Source organism: Lepidochelys kempii, chromosome 9 (assembly GCF_965140265.1).
Source record: "Lepidochelys kempii isolate rLepKem1 chromosome 9, rLepKem1.hap2, whole genome shotgun sequence".
NCBI classification, from domain to species: Eukaryota; Metazoa; Chordata; order Testudines; family Cheloniidae; genus Lepidochelys; species Lepidochelys kempii.
The window spans coordinates 4,485,281-4,506,189 of NC_133264.1; the positions used below are offsets into that span (position 1 = coordinate 4,485,281).

The following is a 20,909-nucleotide window of genomic DNA, read 5'->3' on the forward strand; positions in this document are numbered from 1 at the left end:
ACTGGGATCCAGGAAGTGCTAAAGGGGGGGGGTCCAAATAATTACGGGGGACAACTAATGAACAACAGGGACAGAAGTGTGGTCAAAGGGTCAAACGAAGGGAACCGGATGGGGACACCGAGCAGAGAACCGCGGACAGCGCCCACTGCTCCTCAAAGGCGTCAAGGGAGTCAGTGGACGCCGCCCAGAGGAACCCTGCCCGGAGGCGTGAACGGACAGAGGATTGGAAATAGGCCCCACAGACACAGGAGACTCCATCGGCCAACCTCCTCACCCTGGTTTTATAGATGGCCACTTTAGCCAGGGCCAGGAGGAGGTTGACCAGGAGGTCCCGCGACTTAGTGGGGCCACGGACAGGAAGTGCATAGATAAGGAGGTGAGGGGAATAGTGCAACCAAAATCTTAACAAAATATTCGTGAGGAGCCGGAATAGGGGCTGCAGCCTGGCGCACTCTAGGTATATGTGCGCCAGGGTTTCTCTCACGCCGCAGAAGGGGCAGGTGTCCGGGACTGGGGTGAACCGCGCCAAGTACACGCCCGTGCTCACGGCCCTGTGAAGGAGCCGCCAACTGATATCCCCGGTGGGCCTCGGGACTAAGGTGGAATAGAGGCTGGCCCACCGGGGCTCCTCACCCTCTAGAGGTGGCAGGAGGTCCCGCCCCTTTGTGTCAGGGCGGGACGCGAGGGTGAGGACATGAGGGGTGTGGAGCACGAGCGTGTATTACAACAGAGTAGTCCTATTGGGATCCAGGACGTGGGCGGGCAGAGCTCGTCCACTACAAAAGGATCCCCCCACAGCCTAAGGGGGAGATCCACGGGGCCTGGAGAACCAACTAATTACGGGGGACAACTAATGAAAAACAGGGACGGGAGTGCGGTCAAAGGGTCAAACGAAGGGAACCGGACGGGGACACCGAGCAGAGAACCCCGGACAGCGCCCACCGCTCCTCAAAGGCGTCAAGGGAGTCGGTGGACGCCGCCCAGAGGAACTCCGCTCGGAGACGTGAACGGACAGAGGATCGGAAATAGGCCCCGCAGTCGCAGGAGACTCCATCGGCCAACCTCCTCACCCTGGTTTTATAGATGGCCGCTTTAGCCAGGGCCAGGAGGAGGTTGACCAGGAGGTCCCGCGACTTAGTGGGGCCACGGACAGGGAGTGCGTAGATGAGAAGGTGAGGAGAAAAGTGCAACCAAAACCGTAACAAAAGATTGGTGAGGAGCCGGAATAGGGGCTGCAACCTGGCGCACTCCAGATAGACGTGCGCCAGGGTTTCCCTCACGCCGCAAAAGGGGCAGGTGTCCGGAATCGGGGTGAACCGCGCCAAATACACGCCCGTGCTCACGGCCCCGTGAAGGAGCCGCCAACTGATATCCCCGGCGGGCCTCGGCACTAAGGTGGAATAGAGGCTGGCCCACCGGGGCTCCTCACCCTCTAGAGGTGGCAGGAGGTCCCGCCCCTTTGTGTCAGGGCGGGACGCGAGGGTGAGGACATGAGGGGTGTGGAGCACGAGCGTGTATTACAACAGAGTAGTAGAAGGCAGATATACTGGCCACTGGATTAGCAGTTTTCTGTTCCCTGACTGATCAGAGCAGGGGCTGCTCCAGGCTAATGAGAATGCCTGACTCCAATTAACCTGCAAAGAGTCAGGTGAGGCCATTCAGTTAATGCGAACACCTGACTCTAATTAAGGTCCTTCTGATGCTATAAAAGGGCTCACTCCAGTCAGGCTGAGGAGAGCCAGGGTGTCAGAGGACAGAAAGTGCGGCTGAAGGGCTAAGTAATGAAGACACCCTCAAGCCATCAGTAAGGGAGCCATAAGGTAAGGGTGAAGAAGAGAGAAGCGGGAGGGCTGTGGGGAAGTGGCCCAGGGAAATGTAGCAACTCTGGCAGTGAAAGGTTGGCTGCCAACAGCTGCTGCCATTAGGGTCCCTGGGCTGGAACCCGGAGTAGACCCCCCCGAACCCACCACTACAGAAACCCCTCATGGGAGGGGAAGACAAGCCCCTGTCAGGACAGGAGGCTAAACTATTATGGAATAAGCCTGTAGGGACAACAGAGACTGTGGGAGTTCTCTCACCAACCTCCTTGCTGGCTTTTTAAGATGAAAAGGGCTCAGTAGACTGTAACCCTGGTCCTAGAGAGAGAAGGGCTACGTGGAGGGTTGCAGTGAGCCTCTGAAGCTAGCATAAACCCCCTGGCAGCGCGGGACCCACGGGGACAAGGTTGGAGCTCTGCCACGCTATTTTAAATGAAAGGCAAGAACAACACGCTGTGGATGAGCAATGATGAACACTTTATAACATGCCATACACCTGTCTGCCCCCCCTGCAGAGCAATCTCACATGGCTCTCATGCACACATTATGATGTACATCACCCTAGCGAGGGATCAGAGCCGCATTGCACTAGCTGCTGGACACCCCCGAAGGAGAGAGAGACAGTTCCTAGCTTAAAGCAGCAGAGAGTCCGGGTTCCAAAAGGACAGAGACAGTGGAGGACAGACGGGCTTGTAGTTAACTATTTGTATTACCATTGCACACAGGAGCCTAGTCATGGACAAGGACCTTATTGTGTTAAGCGCTGTCCACGCACGGGAAAAAAGAAAAAAAGACGGTCCTGCCCCGAGGAGCTGATAATCTAAGGATAACACAAGAGACAACAGATGGATAAAGAGATGGGGGAGTGCAAGGAAACCATGAGATGATATTGGTCAACATGATGGGCACCACACTGGGACTGAGATGGGCTAGATTCTGTTCCTGGTTCTGTGTGACCCTGGGCAAGTCAAGTCACTGAACCTCTCTGGGCCTCAGTTCCCATCTGTAAAATAGGGATAACAATCCACCCTTCCCCCCAACTCTTGGCTGTTTGCACTGGGAGTTCTTTGGGGCAGGGACTGTCTCTCACTGTGTTTGCTCAGCACAACGGGGTCCAATATCAGTGTGGGCTTTGGGTGCTACTGGAATAATGACAAAGGGGGAGAAACACAGGTGGTTTGGTGAGAGGAGGAGGAGGCTACAGTAAAAACAAGCCCATGGGAGTGCCTGGAGCACTTGGCATGGCTCGCCTCCTTACTGGGTGGGAAATCCATTAGAGGACACGTGGTAGTTTAACACTGTAAGAAAGCAGCTTGTTCCTGACCATTTCATTGTACTTCTGTGACAGAGAGAACATCTGCCTCCAAAATTTCTAATTTTAGGGCCTTCCTGAACAGTGTGTCCAAATCATTGCCTGGCACTTATTTTATTTTAAATTTGTAAAATGCTCCTAATTATAAAATGCTGTAAGAGCAAACAGAGGGTCCATGGCTTAGTAAGAGAACAGAGCTTCCCTGGAAAGCAATCCGCTTGTCCGCAGCCGGGGCAAAAGATTCGGTCAAACCGGCCCGGAAGGGATTTGCAGAGTCAAGGGCTCCCCAGCAATGAAAACGTGCCTCCCCCTGGTATTTCCATCTTTCTGCAGGAGGTCTGTGTCGGGGCGACCAGAGCCTGGGACGGGGGCAGGTTTAAACACTAAAGGAAATGATCTAAACCAACAAACAGCTCTCAGGGCTCATAGCTCCAAGAAGTATGGTCTGCTGCATGGGACGGTGGGGGTGTTATGCTGCACTGTGCAGGGTGCACAAGCCGGGGGCAAGTATGCTGCTCCTGTTAAAAGGAACCACATCTCTCTCCACCTTGAAACATGCTAGCCTGTGCTAGAAGGAATCTGGAACTAGCTGGATAGCACCACCTCCTCCCAACCTGTACCAGAGCTCTAGCAGGCAGGGAGAGGATTTAATTTGGGAGTATATGCATTTTGCTACACATTCCCCCTGCTTTGTCTCTAAAGGCAGCCCGCAGACAGACCTACCTTCTGGAAAGGCAGGGTCCGGCCCTTCTCATGCCTGTGGAAATAAGGATTTTCAGTGGGATGTCCAAGCACATCCTGCTGCATTGCAAACAGCTTGATCTCATTATCCTTAAACCACCCCTAATTGATAGGTGTCCAGTCTGGCTTTGAAAATCCCCAGCCAAGGTGATCCCATCATCACTCTTGGCAAGGCACCGTATTATGAAGTTTTCCATCACATTCTCCTGGCATTTTCCCTGCTGCAGCTTCTGCACATGGACAGCTTGTTCTGTCCTTGTTGGCTAATGAGTATAATTGGTCCTTGTCCTCTCTCTAATGACCCACATGCTCCTCTATAGAGGAGTTACCACATATTACTCTCATCTCCCCCACAGTCTCTTTTTTTATAGCCACACACTCGAAAGGAGACTATTTACTTTAAAAAGAAAAGGGAAAAATACTCTTTTCATTTTGTCTAGTGACAAATATTCACTTGATCTCTTCCCCTCCCCCTCTTCCGAGCTGTCAGATGACTGGGAAGGGCAAGATGGGATCAACAAACTTTCCTAGCGCTGAACAAACATGCAAAGGTTCATAGGGGTAGGGGCTGGCACAGTGAGTATTACCCACTCCATTTTTGCACCCCCTGGACTCTGGAGCTGCTGGAGGACCCTGGAGTTAACCAGAGTAGCTCCAGAGGCTTCTCTGTCTTATATCCTGGCTGCAACTGTTCTGCCAGCCCTTCAGGATTGTCCTGGAATCTCCAGGAATTCTAGATTAATCGGGAATTAAAGATTACGTCATGTGATGAAACCACCAGGAATACATCCCACCAAAACTGGCAAACCGAGCAACTGCTGTGTACTAGTGTAACCCATGCTGACTTGGTGTGGCACTCTGTCCCCCACCCCCAGTGGTGGCTGGGCCAACGATGGATGCTGCTGAACCCGCTCCAGCCTTAGCTAACAGGGCTGGGTTTTGTAGATTCTGACGTCGCAGGTTCAATTCCCAGTGCTGACAATCCACTCAGGGGCATCATGTTACCCTAGCAGCACAAGGCAGCAGCTCCTAAGATAGGGCGTACAGAATAATGCTGATCTCAATTACACTCTTGGAGGACAAACACATTCCATGATTTAAGGAGTGCACGACTTTATATGTCTGTTCGACTTTATATGTCACTTTGAATTCAAACTCTTTGGGAAAACATGCATAATAGTCTTAATGATCCCACTGAGCAGTTTAAATTCAAATTGCGGCGCACTCGCAACACCACACTGGCAACACTTTCCATAAATTACTCTCAAATTCAATATGTCGCTTGACAAAAACAAGAATAAAGGGCTTAAAAAAATCACAAAACAGTCTTTAAATTATAGCTTCTCTTTTCTTGTCCCATTTAAATTGTTACGCTGTTGCTAAATTAGTGCTGAAATATCTACATACATGATTCAGAATTCTTTTTAAAAATAGATGTAATTTTTCAGTGGGGATTGACCTCAGACTTTAGATCTGTGCACGCTAACGTTACTTCACAGGCCTCCCCCCACCCCCACACATCCGATGAAGTGAGCTGTAGCTCACGAAAGCTCATGCTCAAATAAATTGGTTAGTCTCTAAGGTGCCACAAGTCCTCCTTTTCTTTTTGCGGATACAGATTAACACGGGTGCTGCTCTGGACACTCTGTCTGTCTGTCTCTCAGAAGCAACCAGCACTGATCTAACTTCTCCCATCCAAATTAATGGGAGTTTTACCATTGATTTCAATGGGAGCCGATTCAGAGTCCAAGGCCAGAAGAAACCACCAGACCATCAAGCGTGACCTCCTGCAAAAAAATCACCAACGCTCTCAGCGCAGGCCCCACTGTGCTATGCAAACATATTGCAGGAGACAGAGCCACTTACAATCTAAATGGACAAGACAGACAAATGGCGGGGGAAAGGGAGTATTATTATTCCATTTTTTACCACTGGGGAACTGAGGCACAGAAAGATTAGGGTAACACTTTCAAAACCACACTCATCTAATACACCTTAAGAGTTCAAGGCCCACTGAAAATTAATGGGACAGTCTCCTCAGTGACTTACAAGCTTTTAAATAGTTTTTTTTATCTTAAATGATTTCTCCAGGGAAGTTGACGCCACCAGGAGAGAGAAAAGTTGACAACACAGAAAGAGAAAATAGAGAAGCCTGCAGCTGAAGCAGGAATCAAACTCAAATTTCCAGAGTCTTGGGCTGGTGCTGAAATACAGCACCATTTGACTTCCCTAGTTCTAAGTGGAGTTGTTAAAAATGGAAGGGCAGCTCTGGCTCACGATAACTTTGCTCTTTTGTTATTTCACCACCCATTGCTTCCAGCCCCCTAAGTTTTGATGTTCTTCTCTGAGGTCCCTCTGCTTTCACTACTGAATATTTCCGGTTTGCCTGAAGAATTCTTTACGCTTTCTCCCATCCTCTTCCACAAGGGACCCAGCCAGCTCCATCAGGGCCTGATACTTGGTGACCTTGACACTCATACAACATGGGGGAAAACCTGGGAGGGTACTCAACATCTTATTGCCGGCAATGGCAATGACAGGTGCTCAGCATCTCTCAGGACTTGGCCCTACAGATTGTTTATCACTGACTGTTACAACACGGAGAGTGACTGCCCAGAAGCAGGGATGAAGAATGGAAGGAAATTTCCATGTCCCAGAGAAAGTCATCAGGACATCAAAAAACACTCCCATTTGCAAAACAGCAGCATCCCCTGCCAGACCAGTATGTCTGGTTAACCTTGCGTTCAGTCCTTATGGTAATACGGTAGTTGGAAAGGAGACAGCTGGCATGGCTTTAACATCTTGCTCTTCAATCTTTTATGACAATGTTTGCAATATTACGCTTAACCTCTTCTTTATACAAAGCCCAATACAAAAACTTCCCCCAAATACCGAGCAAGCAAACCAAAGGCTTTTGACAGTAAATTTCTCTGTAAGGGGGAGAAAGTATATGAACATTGACAACAGATTGTAGCCGCGCTACATGGCTCACATATTGGAGGATCTAGTTAGATTGGAGACATATTGTCACATTTTAGGGATTAGATTGACTGTAGTTGTGATAGGGGGTGACACATCTGCCCAACGTTAACACTTCGCTTATCTCAACTGCTTTTTACTGACCGCAAGTGTCTTGATGGAGGGAGGTTGATGATGTTTTAGGAATAAAATGAATAATACTGAGCAAAAGCATGAGCAACAGAATTAAAAATGCATTTGTAGGATTTAGCCTTTGCAATGCAATTGTTGTCGGTCTGTATTAAATGCTCTTGTTTGGGTTCTTAAAAGTTAGGAACTAATTCTGGGATCAAACTCAAGTTCTGAACACCAGGTGGCATTTTTGTTCAGAGATGGGGATAAGGAATTGTTTCAAGGGGTGAGTGACTGCAGTAGGTTTTGGACCTGACCCTGTTTGAGCATTTTGTGTTAAGAGGAGCAATGATAAATAAAACCAGAGAGATACTTTTGCAGGCTTTGATCATCAATATTGACCAGTAGCACAGTCAAGGGTAAACGCAGGTAACTGGAGTTTACCAACTTCTCACTGGGGGAATATGTACTTTAATTTAGGTTAGTTTACTCACTTCCTTTTTTTAACACCAGATCACTGACATTGACTAATGAAACATAATTTCTGTTGCAACCTTAACTATGGCTTCACTACTGCTCCACCAACACAAGAGTAACCTCGGAAACAGAGAAAACATTTGCCAATTTTTAATTGTTCAAAAACTTTCATTTTATTTGCCTGTGGCCTGACTGCAGACGTGCATGGTGCAGTCACTCAGAGCAAACTATCAGAAGAGCCAACAGTTCCTGGTCTATAAATCTGGATGAGGCAAACACCTTTTTGTCTTCTTTCATACCAGAGAGGCAGCATGTTTAGTGGTTTGAGTATTGGAACAGAAGCCAAGAATTCCTGGGGCTGGAACCTCAGGTGGCGTAAATTGGGGTAGCTCTACTGAGCTATGCCCATTTATGCCCGCTGAGAATTTGGCCTCTACTTTCTAAGCCTGGTTCAGTCACGTATTTGCTGTACAGCCATGGGCACATCCTTTGGGCCCTAACACAGCAGAGCACATAGCTTGAAACTGACTTTCAAGGAGACTTGGACTCTGGAGTCGCTTTTGAAATGGCACGTAGGCTCTGAAGGCAGCTCGGCATGTTTTGAAAATACATGCTTATGTGCCATTTCAGACAATGGGACTTAAGTATATGCCTAAGAGCTTTGCTGAATCAGGTGTCAAACCCTTGGCTCCAGTTTCCCCATCTGGATGTTTAAAATCACTGCCCCTATTTATGTAATGCTATGGGTATGTAACTCCACTACTGTTGTTTTCACATCAGCAAGAGACCGGATTCCCAGGGGTGTTTTGTGCCAAGCCTTTAAGCTTCTTTATTTGTGGCTTGTGTAGGTGAATATTTAAAGGACACTTTTTTTTTTGCCTAATCATTTCAAAGAAGCTATAAAAATTAAAAGTTTATCCTTTCCTCTGTGGTCAAAGCTGTAGTGTGGAATTTACTATTGCAGACGCAGCCAAGCAATTATCATTGCTTTATCCCTTAAAAAGATAGAAGATAAATTTGAAAGAAGATGAGGAACAGAATCCTTCTGTATTTTTCCTCTCATCCTTTTATCTCCCAACGTAGGAAGTTTACTGAACCCTCGCCAACAATTCACTCAGGCTAATGAAGTGTATAAGTAATGGGATTAAATAATCTCAACCCATTATTACAGTGGCTAATGCAGATGTTCTCCCAAACTAAAGCAGATGCGCAGTGAAGAAATCATGCCTGATTTAAAAAAAAAAAAGTATTAACCGACTAGCAGATCCCAGCCTGAAGTCAATGAGACATTTAGCTCCAGCGATATAAAACACTTGGTGCAATGCATTATGACACACCTCGCAATGAACTACGGTCTCCTCCCAAGGGCCAACACATGTGCCACAAAATTAACCTTAAAAATTTGATGGCACAATAATTTTAATGCTAACATTAAAAGGAGAAATGGTTTAAAAGCACATATTCAATCAAAAAATCATTTACTTTTTAAGAGCCAATTAACAGGGACCATCCACCATTGCCACTGTAAATAAGGCAGCATCAATCCTCCATTATTGCATTCAACACTTTAGCAATAATCCCACTGCAAAGGACACGTAGCAATGGCAAGGAATCATGAGGCACTGTTACCATGCTCTGAAGTAGTAATGATAATAAATAATAAAAAGTGATGAAAGAATGTAACTGAGGAATTAAAGCTTTTAGCAAGTAACAAATGGGATTCAGATTCCGGGTGTCATGAAGGCCTGATTCTGGGAAGTGTCCAACCCTCATTTCCCCCTGATATCAGTGTGAATGCAGAGTGTTCAGCATTTCACAGGAGGCACTCAGCTCCTTGCAGAACAGGCTCCTCAGCTTGTAAAGGAAACTCGAAGTTAGAGACTTAGTTACCATGGCTGTAGCCTCACCTTGCAATTAAGTGAGAATAAATATAACCGAGCAATGTTTGACAAAAGCCAGTGTTGAGAGAAAGGGTTCTAGGAATTAGAGAGAAATCTACACAGGGCTGATTCAGTGATCTCCACAGAATTTTTCAGCAATATTCTGCAGCTTTACTTATTCTAAATACAGAGATTTTAACTATTTTTTTCACCCAAACCGTCAAAATACCAGGGCACGGTAAATGCAGATACTTTAATGGTGAAACATCAAAAGGCATCTGGATACAAAAGCCCTTGAAATTGATGGATGGACTCCTACTGATTTGAAAGTGCAATGGATGGGGCCTAAAGTTTGGATGCTGTTCGGCAGCTTTTATCATCCTGTGGGGTTGCAAAATTACATTGGGATCCTTCAGTCTCACCCCTCCTTCAGTGGGAGTTTTGAGGACACAAGGACTTCAGCATCAGGACTCTTACAGTGGAAAGCTTTTGGGAACAGGCTTTTCTCCTAAGAGTGCTGTTACTTCTGTTCCCAGTCAGGCTAAGTTTATCACAAGAAAAACCTCTCTCTCTTTTGGCACGTTTGTTTCAAGGCTTGGATGGAAACCAGAAATCATGCGCAAGAGGGAAAGGGGGTGGGAAATTAAACTTTTTCTGAACATCATGGATGGGTCTGTTTCTACTCTATCTAAGTTGAGTTGCTCACCCTTAATTGTAAGGCAATGCTGCAATCTACAGTAGAGAGGGGAGTATCCACAGATGTCTAAACTCTGCTGGTTTGTGTTCATGTTGAAAATGAGCCTCGGCACTTACAATGTAGCAGGGTTCACAATACGCTTTCTTCTCCACCGCGTAGAAAGGCTGGCCTCTGAGCTTGTTGCCACATGTCATGCAAGTAAAACATTCCACGTGGAACACTTGGTCCATGGCGGTGCATCCAGTGCCTTCCCCGACAACATTCTCACCACAACGGGAACAGCGGCCTGGGGGGAAGAGAGGAGAAGAGACATCATAATCATCGCAAAGTCATGAATATGGGGGCTCCAGGTGCTATCTTGAGGTACAATGTCACCACATGGTCATGTACAATTCCTGCCCTCAGCCGCAAAGAACAATCTCATGCCTAGGAAAGATTTGCACACTCTGGAGGATCAGATGGCTCTGGGGCTGGACCCCAGGCTCTGGTGCCTTTCACTTGTATGTCATTACATCGAATGCAGCCCATACCAATGGGGACGTACACTCGCCACCTATGGGAGGCCATCTGGTGGTCTACGTGAGCAGTCTCAATGCAGCTCCCTGCATTCTCACAACAGGAACTGCCAACGCAGTGAGCACCATTGGTAGGGGTTGCAGCAAAGAAATGAAGGACTGAATGGCTAGGGAGATTGCAACACCAATCTCTCATGCTGCGGGCTTACCGTTCTACAGAAACGGACAAATACAGGGCGCACACACAGAGACAAGACAGGGCAGGCACGGACGACGGACCAGGCTTGGAGAGGCTGATGTAGAAGTGCTTTGTGGGACACAAAGGGGGAGGGGAGGAAGGGAGGGAGGGAGTGAAGGGGGAGGGAGGCTGAGTGAAGTTGCTTAGCTCACGGGAAAGGGCACTTCCAAAAAGAAGCCTGTGGCACAGAAGCTGCAAAGGGAAAGGTGGGAGTACTCAACGCAGTGAAAAGCACAGCTCCGAGGGACATCGCTCATTTCAGTCCCGCTCTGATGTTCCACACTGCTGATTACTGATGTTCCACACCGCTAGCATTCAGCATTGATAATGATTTAGCTCAGACATGCAGAATTATGGAACAGAGACAGTGCCAGGTTCTCAGCTGGGGAAAATCAGCATAATTCCACAGAGCTCAACAGAGCAATAACAATTTACAGTAGGGTGACCAGACATCCCAATATAATCGAGACCGTCCCAATATTAGGGGCTTTGTCATACATAGGCAACTATACCCCCCCCAAAAAAAGTGTCCTGGTTTTTCACACTTGCTATGTGGTCACCCTAATTTACAGAAGCTTAGGTTTCTACGCCACTAAAGGAGGAGATTTCATGGACATATCTAGTTTTCTGAATGAATAATTTCTGTGTCTCTCATTTTGGGTCTTGTCGGACATTATTATTTATCATCTGTATTACCATAGCACCTAGAGAACACAGTCACAGACCAGGACCTCATGGTGCTAGGCACTGTACAAACATAGAACAAAATCACGGTCCTCGTCCCAAAAGGTTTCCAATTTAAATACAAGACAAGAGACGACAGGTGGGGGAGCAGAAGGGAACAGTGGGACGATATCGCATCACGCGTTTGGGACTTGGCAGATGGAGTGGGACGGTTGCTAGGGAAGCGAAGGCTATGCAAAGAGAGCAGGATGATGGCCAGGAGATAGCTGTCCAAATGGTATCACACATTCAACTGAAAGATGGCCTTTCAAATAATTCAATAACCCAGCCACAAAACGTGCACTAATTTAGTGGTGTATCTGTGTGTATCTGCCTTAAAAATAAAAACGTCTGTAAAGCTTAAAAAAAACCCAAACAAACAAAAAAAACCCCAGCCTGCTCAATTGTCCAGGTGGCTGAACTGTGATACTGCTGTGCATGGAACCGATGATGACATTAATACCCAGGTGCTTACAGCTTCTTCACTGCCTGTCCCAAACTTATGCATGCTGCTGCCGTACAGTAACGGCTGTTGTGCTGGGCAAGCCCGTTTCAGCAGCAAGTAAAGGCATTTCAGTCCATAACGTGCGGAAGGCACTTTACGACCCTCCAGGATGAGGGGGAAGGTGATGTTTGAGATCTCTTAGGAGAGCTTGGAACGGAACCCAAATCATTTTTATTTGTGAAGTTGCATCAGTGTGGTTGGCACTGTAAGGGACACATAATACAGACCCTGCCGCAAAGAGCTTACACGCTGAGCAACCCGGTGGGAATACTCTAAGTCAGAGAGCAGATAGGAGCATGGTAAGAAGCCCAGCTGCAGGGATGTGACGGGGTGGGGGAGACCCTGTCCCGTGTGCTACTGAATGGGCCCAGGACCCCTGGCTTCCGTGGTCCGGGACGCCAGTGGTTCCTGGGCAGGAGCCAGTAAGGAGCATCCTTCCGCTCCAGCAGTCAGCCCAGACTAAGCCGGGCTGCTCCCTCTTATACTGCTACACCTGGAGCATGCCCGGTAGGGACGTGGGGGCGTGGCTTCCTCTGCCCACGGTGTGGAGTTAACCCTTCCCCGGCCAGTGCGGGGTGAGTTCACCCCGTCACAGGGGAATAAATAGACTTTTTTGCTTAAAGCTTAGCTTTGTAGATCATTCACGCTTGATGTCCTGATTCACAGCCCCGTGCTCTAGCCACTTCGCTATGCTTCCTCTTACATGGATGTCCCTTGCCGTACTGGGAGAGGAGTAATTTAGGGTGAGGTACGTGGTGAGAAAGCGGTGGAAAAGTTTCCTAACAGCGACCATGCAGCAGTCTCGCTGCAGCAACGAGACAGATGAAATGGACTAAAAGGTCTTTTTCATCTATGACATGACAGAGCCCCCCCATTCCCCTCCCTTCTCCGGGTGGACAAGGCCAAGAGTGCTCAGTGGTCTCATCCAAAGCGCTTACGCAGCATTGCTGTAATAAGAAGCGACGCCTGGGGAGCAGTTAATATCTCTCCATATAAAACATGAAATTGAAAGCCATGAGTGTATTGCTTCACACACTGTTCTTCCGGGGGAGTATTCTTCAGGAGAATTTAACCTCCCTTGTGTGCCGTTCTGTGATCATCCGGTATCGTTTTTATGGGGCACTTGGACCCAGAGTAATGTAACCTCTGTGCAAACACGTCTCAGTTTCCTTTGTTAACATGTGAATGGAACATCCAGCAACCAATTCCTTCCCCCCCCACTTCCATTCATCATTCAGCCAGTTCCCATGCACTGGAATATACCTCTTTCTCTGGCTAGCGCGTCACTTTCAAGCTATTTGCAGGCTACTTTTCTGAGCCACTTCTGTTTACTCGTGTGCCAAAATACAGATTTAGGATTCCAGCTCTAGGCCCCCATGCCTGAAAACACTGGCCACCTCTGGGCCTGGTTTTGACCAAAGCTGAATACCTGTAGCCCCTGGGAAGTCAATGGAACTGCACGTGCTGAATATCATTCAGCCTATGGCCTGTTTTTTGCTGAAACCTCTAGGGCACAATCAGCCTCTGAGAAGAAAAAACACAATCCACGTGACAGATAATGCACTCTCTCCCATTGTGGCTGCAAAGAATGGAGGTATATTTTCCTGCAGGCCAATCACACACGACCATTGTTAATTGTGAACACATCTGTGGCTAGATTCAGCTCAAATTAAAGACCCCATGTTTCCTTTCTCACTATTTCCCCGCTGCCTGCAGCAGACTAGTTAATGTCTGTACCTGAGACCAAGTAGCATTACTTCCCATGAAAGGCTAGGCTCACAGAACTCGGGAGAACAAACAGATTGCACACGATTACAAAAATACCCTACGAGGAAAATAGTGGGTGGCATATTACAACGGCAACCCAGAGCAATGTGACCCAGTTGCTTCCGACAGAGGCAAAGACACAGAGAGTCCTTTAAAGGCAGCTTAAAGACAAATGACAAAATTAACATTCAACTTCACCAAGATGGGTCTTTGCAGCGTCACCATTTTCTTTCCCCCCTTTTAGCTTTCTTTTCCCCAGCGCTGATGAAATGGGTTGTATTGGCAGCCACTCCTGGAGTTCTCCAATGCACACGGCAGATGCAGCAACCGCAGGGCATGCTTCCCCCATGGTGCCCCAGCCAGCGGGCCTCAGGGACAGGTTTTAGGGGGAGTTCAATCTGTGTCGGCTGAGAGTTCTCTGAGGAGCTGCCAGGAGCGGGTACCACCACGGCTGATAGTTTCATAGTGGAAACTGGTGGACAGCAATAGCCCCAGACTTTTCTTCTGTAACTTTCCTAACTGAACCCAAGTCAGGTCTCAGTTACATAAAACTTCGGAGTATTATGACCTGGGTCCAGGGAGGTGGAGGGAAGCCCCAATTGAGCCTCATCCCCTGTCCCTACTACGGCTGGGAGAGCTCTCCTGGAAGCTGCGGCTTTCTCACCTCCCCCATAACCTGACATGACTGAGGGAGAAGCCCACTTGGGTCCCTGTGCGCCTCTTCCCCAGTTACGGGAAGTCTTTTCCTTTGGCCAGTGTGAGTGGGAGGAACACTAGAACACAACCGTAACCAATCACCACAATGAAATGACCTGACACTCAGTCCTTCTTTTAAATAGGCTCTATTGTTGTCTAGAACACATCCGAGCAGTTCTAGCATGATAAGGGAGGGAGGGCATAGCACCCTTCTGCCATGAAGCCAGTATGACCTTGTGCTCTTGGACCAATATCTCTGCGCTTCCATTCCCCATCTGTAAAATGGAGCTAACACAACATTTGGCTCTTATCTATTTAGACGGTAAGTTCTTTGGGGGCAGTGAGAGTCTCTCATTGTGGGTACAGCACTCAGCCAAAACCATATAAAGAGCAGTAATAATAATGAGTAGAAAACACATGGACCTTCACCCACAAAACGCTTTAAATTCATGCATTCAAAGAAATGCCGATAGACTGTAGAGTATACCACAGTTAATCAAAACAAGGTCACATCCCCTGCTGCTTATTGATTACACTTAAATTTCCCTCGATCAACCCAATGTCCTCCCTGGTTTTCATTGCTGCTGGGATACAAACGAGAAGAAATAGAATACATTGCCTTTACCAAAGTGTATTACAGTATTTTTCATATGTAAATACATTGCACCAAATATCAAGCTAAAAGCTCCCCTGGCATTCTCAAAACCCTGGTATATTCCCCAGTGCTATTTTTCTAATCATCTCTGCTTAGGAGTTCTCCACCAAGTGTGTTTTAGGAATTCATGACACATCTTCCTTTTGGACAGTTTTGAATCGGCTGGCAATGGATGTGGAAAAATCATTATTCCTAATGAAGAAATATTGACGCGAAAACAGCATTTCGAGGGCAACGTTGACCATAAGTCAACAAAATAACAAGGTTCCTCCCCCCCTTCTCCAATGACTTTCATCCAAGGGTTTTCAAGCACTCCACAAACATCTGTTAATCCTCACAGCCCCATGCAAGGTAGGCATAGTTACCCCCAATAGAATTAGAGAAAGGGGCACAGAGAGAGGTTGATACTACGACTTAGCTCAACCATATTACACTTCTCAAAGGAAGCAAGCATTACCATGAGCTCTGTTTTGCAGATGGGGAAAACTGAGGTACAGAGAAGGGAAGTGACTTGCCCAAGGTCCCCCAGCACATCGGTGGCATAGCCGAGACTAATACCCAGGCTCCCAAGTCCCAATTTAGCGCTATACCCACTAGGCCACACTGCCTCCCTTAATGAACAGAAGTGAGAGACTTGCACAAGTCCACGCTACCGTGGCAGAGCTTAAAACAAAACCCAGAACTCCTGTAGCTCTGGTTAATGTTCTCTGACCATGCACACAACAGGCGCCTTGATTTTGCCCAAGCTGAAAGGAGCGGAAGCTTTGCTCTGGAAGAGAGTAAATATTACCATCTGGCTGAGGAAAGGAGGTGCTTGTCCAAGAGGGGTTATGCTAGGGAAGGGTGCCTTGGCCATGACCTCTCCCAAGCTAGTGCCAACGCTTTGGAGGCTGGTGGCATGGGGCTGTAGGCAACTTGCACTGCCATAAGCTTCTCCCACTGCAGCAGACCCTGGGGAGGAGCTAACCCAGCTGTGAAGAAGCATTATCTCTTGGATTCTAGTGAACTCGAGCTCCCAACAAGACTGGCAGATGGTCAGGTTCATGAATTCGCTCTACTTTTCAACACTGCAGCAGACCTGGGTTCATACCTCAGTCCTGCCTGCGGTTCAACACTACAGATTTTTCTCCTGGACTAATTTGGGGCTAAGCGTTTCAGAAGTGACTAGGGATCTGGGGTGCCTGATTTTAGAAACCTTAAAAGAGACTATTTGGAGGATTGGTGCTCGGTATTGCAAACCCAACAACAAAAAAACCCAGACACACAGATTCACTAGTCACTTCTCAAAGTCTTGCCATTGTAATGTGTGTGATAATCCCTAATCCCACTGGAGTTTGTGAGGGATTTGCCATTGGTTTTACAGGAAGCAAATTTTCCAGACAGTTTTAACCTAAGCTGATAGACGATTTACATAAATGCCAAATAGGGTGAATTAAATTATATGATATTCTCCCACACGTCCCCCTACTCCCGCCACCTGTCCTCTTTTGTTTTTTGACGCAGCTTTCGTGGCAGTTACTCGCCCCTTAGCATTGAACTCACTGTGCTGGAGCACTGCACTGAATTTTCATTATTTGACAGCTGCAGGTCAGACACATCGGTCGTCTCATGCAATGTTTGGACGTTAGACAGATTCATCTTAATTCGCTGCTTCGGCAGATGTCAACGAACACGCGTCGTTCATAGATGCTTGGTGCTTTGAGGCATGTTTGTAACACTCCATGAATTAAATCAAAAGCTGTGATTTAATTACTGACTACTTTCCTAAGTCCTCTTATTTTATCTCAACTACAGAGCACACCTCATGCATAGGTCTCCGCAATGACCGTTCTGACTACTTCCAGTAACAGCAAAGCTTGCTCATTGTTTTCATCCCCTAACCACAGTACAACCTCGCTATCTCACTTCACTTATCTGCAAACCTGATACGTTTCCAATATGCCTTGGTGGTCTCGGCCCACGCACTGCTAATGATTTATCAGCAAATGCAGGGCAATGGTGAGGCCTTGTCTTACTAAAGTTTCATTGTTGTTTGCAGTGCTGTTGCAGCCATGTTGGCCCCAAGAGATGAGAGAGACAAGGTGGGGAAGAGAATGTCTTTTATTGAACCCACCTCTGTTGGTGAAAGAGAGAAGGTTCAAGCTCCTCAGATCTCTTTCTTCAGGTCTGTGGAGCTCGAAAACTTGTCTGTCTCACCAACAGAAGCTGGCCGAATAAAAGATACCATCACCCACCTTGTCTCTAAGCCTTCCTGATATCTTCTCAGAGACTTTCCCATGCTGCTCACCCACTGTTCCTATTGGAACAACTCAGAAGCATTGGTGGATTAATCCTCACCACACCCTGTAAGTGCTATTGCAGATGGGGAGCTGAGGCTCAGATTGGTCAACAACTTGCCCATGGTTACCCAGGAAGTTTGTGACACAGACAGAAATTGAAGCCAGGTCTTCTGAGGCCCCATCCACAGGGCCATCTCTTTCTCCACTGTTACACAGGCCTGCAGTACAAGGTGCTCCAGGAGAGATTTGCCTCAGCAGATACGAATCTGATCACAACTCCCCAGTAGGCACGATGAATGTGCTTCCTGCCAAACTGTGCTGTCACCCCAGGGTGCCTGGGCAAGCTCTGAGAGGAAGGAGGGTGGGAAGCTGCTCCCTGGCTCCTTTGATTTAATTGAGGCATTATGAGGGAGCAACCCACTGTGCTCCCTGGAACAATGGGATTGCAATAATGCCTCTTATGCCTGGTGAAAAACCCCTGGAACCTAACTCCTCCCTTCCCCATGCTCCCCCCAAAAAGGCTCAAGGGCAGGTTATCCCATCAGTTTTACTAAGCAGAATACAGTGCATTTGCATGGTCCAAAGTAATTTTCCTAAATTGCTGCAACCATGATGGGGCCGAGCTCCAAAGGTCAGGTGAGGACTAGAGCATTCTTAATGTCCACATCTGGGGTTTGATTGAGTCGATTCCCATCATGAGAGCCACCTGCAAAGTTTGGACCTGGATTTCCCACAAAGCTAGGGGCTATTCTGATCTGAGCTTCTGATGATGACCCAGCACTGACTAGGTACCTGTCGCAACACAGGAGACTTGACTGTTTTCTTGTGCCCGACTGGTTATTTGCTAGTCCCCAGAAACTGGTAGCCTGCAATGGGTCTCCCTGCCCAGTTGGGGTCAGTGATGTTCTATAGTACTTGACTTAATGCTCACTTTTTGCAGCAGGCTCTGGTTTTTGTTGTATTGTTTCCCTTGGGGGCAGATGTTTTACCATTTGCAAAGTGGTTGAATTACAGCCTCAGTGTAACATCTTGAGATGGAAAAAAATAATAATAAAGGAAACCTCCTTTGCTGATCGATCATGGACATGCAGAGGATAGAGCAAGACGTACTTTATTTCCTTTAATGCTGATGAATGGTGCCCGATTAGATCAAAGCACTCTACCCACAGAGCAGCCATAGCATGGGAACTGGCAGAACAAGCTTCCCTACAGTGCATTACCAATGTGCCTTAACCCTGGCAAGGGAGGACTACTTCCAGAAGGGATATGAGGGACTGCGGCCACCTGTGACACACTGGTCACTACTGATCTAGCCTGAACTGAAACTGGTGTCCGGGTGATGAAAAAGGAATGGGCACTTTAGATGGGATATACACTGAGCGGATTTTAAAGAGGCATATATGCTTAATGAAAAAAATTAAAAAGGAAAGATTTGTTTTGTTTGATTTTTTTTCATGTAATTCTTTGTTTTGCACTGTAAAATTCCAGAATGATTTTTTGTTTGTTTGTTTAAATTAGGTTGGAAAAAGCCCACTTTAAAAAAAAAATCCCCCGCCCCCACCAGAAACAGAGGAAGGGTGGGGGAAGAAAAGTGAGAGGAAGTGGAGGTGGGGGAAAAAAACACTTCCTCTCACTTTCTACTTCCCCATCTCCCTTTCCCAGTTTGAAAAAAAAAAGAGAGAAAGTTTGCTTCAAAGTTTCATTTACAAATGAATATTTTCAACAGAAAGGATTGCTCAGTTGAAAAACAAGCTGCTGCTGCTGCTTAGGGCTTAAGCCGCTGCGTGAAGAATGGAGGGTTTGGTTGCTGACAGTCAACCCCAAACCAACAGCCTGGAATTTTTGGTGAACAAAAAATTGCTTTGGGCTGAACAGAACATTTTGTTTTGACGTGGAGTGGCTTTTAAGAATGATATTGCATTGAAAACCAAGTAAAATCAAAGGAAATTTCATCACGAAAAGTTATTCTGGCCCCTAAAATCAAAACGTTTAGTTTAGAAAACACTGGAATGAAATGATTCCCACTTTTCTTTGGATTTTTGTTTTGTTCCCCCCGCCCCTCTTGCTGAAACAATTCAGCGAAACTGACATGAATTTGTGAAATGTTACAGGGTTGCGAGATTGGCATTTTCACCCAACAGAAAAGTTTCAGCTGGAAAAAAAATCATCTGGCTTTACTCAGAAGGAAATGTTCTTGGGGGCAAGTTATCCCATCAGTGCTATCGGGCAGGTTCTTACGTCTTCCACTGAAGCAGCTGGTGCTGGCTGCTGTCAGAGACAGGATACTGATGGACTTTATGTTTGATCCAGACTGTAAATTCCTATGAACGGCTCCGGAACTCCAGTACCATCCACTGAGATGCATCCCTTTGCACTTACATTTTCAACATCATCATTGCGAGACTTAACTCTTGAAACAGAAAGGACACAAATAGAGAAACAAACGTCTATCTAAAAGGTTTGATTGAAACTCGTGCGGAAAACAAAGGGCAGAGTGTGTGATGGAAATCGGTCTCTCTTCCCCCACCCCTCTGGGGGTGGTAGTGACTTTCTGGGCATTCCCCTGGTCTGCGGGACCTGTTCTGAAATTCTAGACAAGATCTCAGGATCCTCTTTTGGGGAGCCACAAAAATACGTTTCTGGTGGTTTGGTGACGGAAGTCCCAGCCACTGCGCAGGCGGGGGCTGGGTGGGGCTCTGGCTTTCCCATCGGATGCCAAGCACAGCTGTACACAAAAGGTGCTGGCTCAGCGCTCTGACGTGGTAACTCAAGGTGCTTCTACTTGCTGGTAGAAGCAGTGGTGGGTGGTTCTAGGGCTTGCTACACCCACCCCACTTGTTTGCGGGAGCGGCAATGCAGCACAAAACTCTGAGGCCAAATGAGGTCACCTCCTCCTCAGACATTTAATACTCGATGAATGCTTGCAGCCCTCCCCACCCACTCCTAGAGGCCAAATGTGTAAGGAACTGGAGGGCAACAACCCCAGTCTGCAGGGCTCCGGGTGACGAACACTTCCACTCTACCACCAGGCAACCATGGAAGACCTGCAATTAATGCTCTGTAAACCCGGGGGGCCTAAGCATCACACGAAGTGCCGCTCAGAGAAATCCCTTTTGGCAACATCTCTGGTTGGTCCAGGTGCACTGTTTAAGCAGGAAGCTGTCTCTGCAACTCGACTGTTCCGGGCCTGCTGCTATAACAGATCCCACTGGCCCCTGACTCTGACCCTTGGATTGATTCCTGGTCTCTGACTCCAGCTGTGATATCTGGCGAGACTCGTGACTTTGGGTCTGTCCTTCGGCTTGACTCCTAGTTCCTGACTCTGGTTCTGACCCCGGGCTTTACCACCAACTCTCAACTACTGCTCCAGCTACCAGGCCCTATTCCTGCTCTGACCACTAAACCTGACTCCTGGTCCTACTCGCTTAGGCCAGACTGTCCACATCCCGGTCGTGACAAAAGGTGCCGATTCCCAGCTGCTCTGAGCCCCAACATACAAGAGTTTCAAATTCAGACA

The 20,909-nt window shown here is 47.4% G+C and overlaps 1 protein-coding gene across 10 annotated transcripts in view; it reads right to left on the reverse strand.

Annotated features, from left to right (window-relative positions):
* The window catches only part of LPP (LIM domain containing preferred translocation partner in lipoma), a 449,897-nt gene that overhangs the window by 73,093 nt on the left and 355,895 nt on the right, over window positions 1-20,909 (reverse strand). For 9 of the 10 annotated variants that reach the window (XM_073359049.1, XM_073359053.1, XM_073359054.1 and 6 more), the window contains one exon: window positions 10,131-10,300. In XM_073359049.1, the coding sequence (XP_073215150.1) occupies window positions 10,131-10,300 (170 nt within the window). Of the gene's footprint in view, window positions 1-9,422; window positions 10,301-20,909 lie in introns of those variants that run through there. The other variant, XM_073359057.1, reaches the window with a different exon arrangement.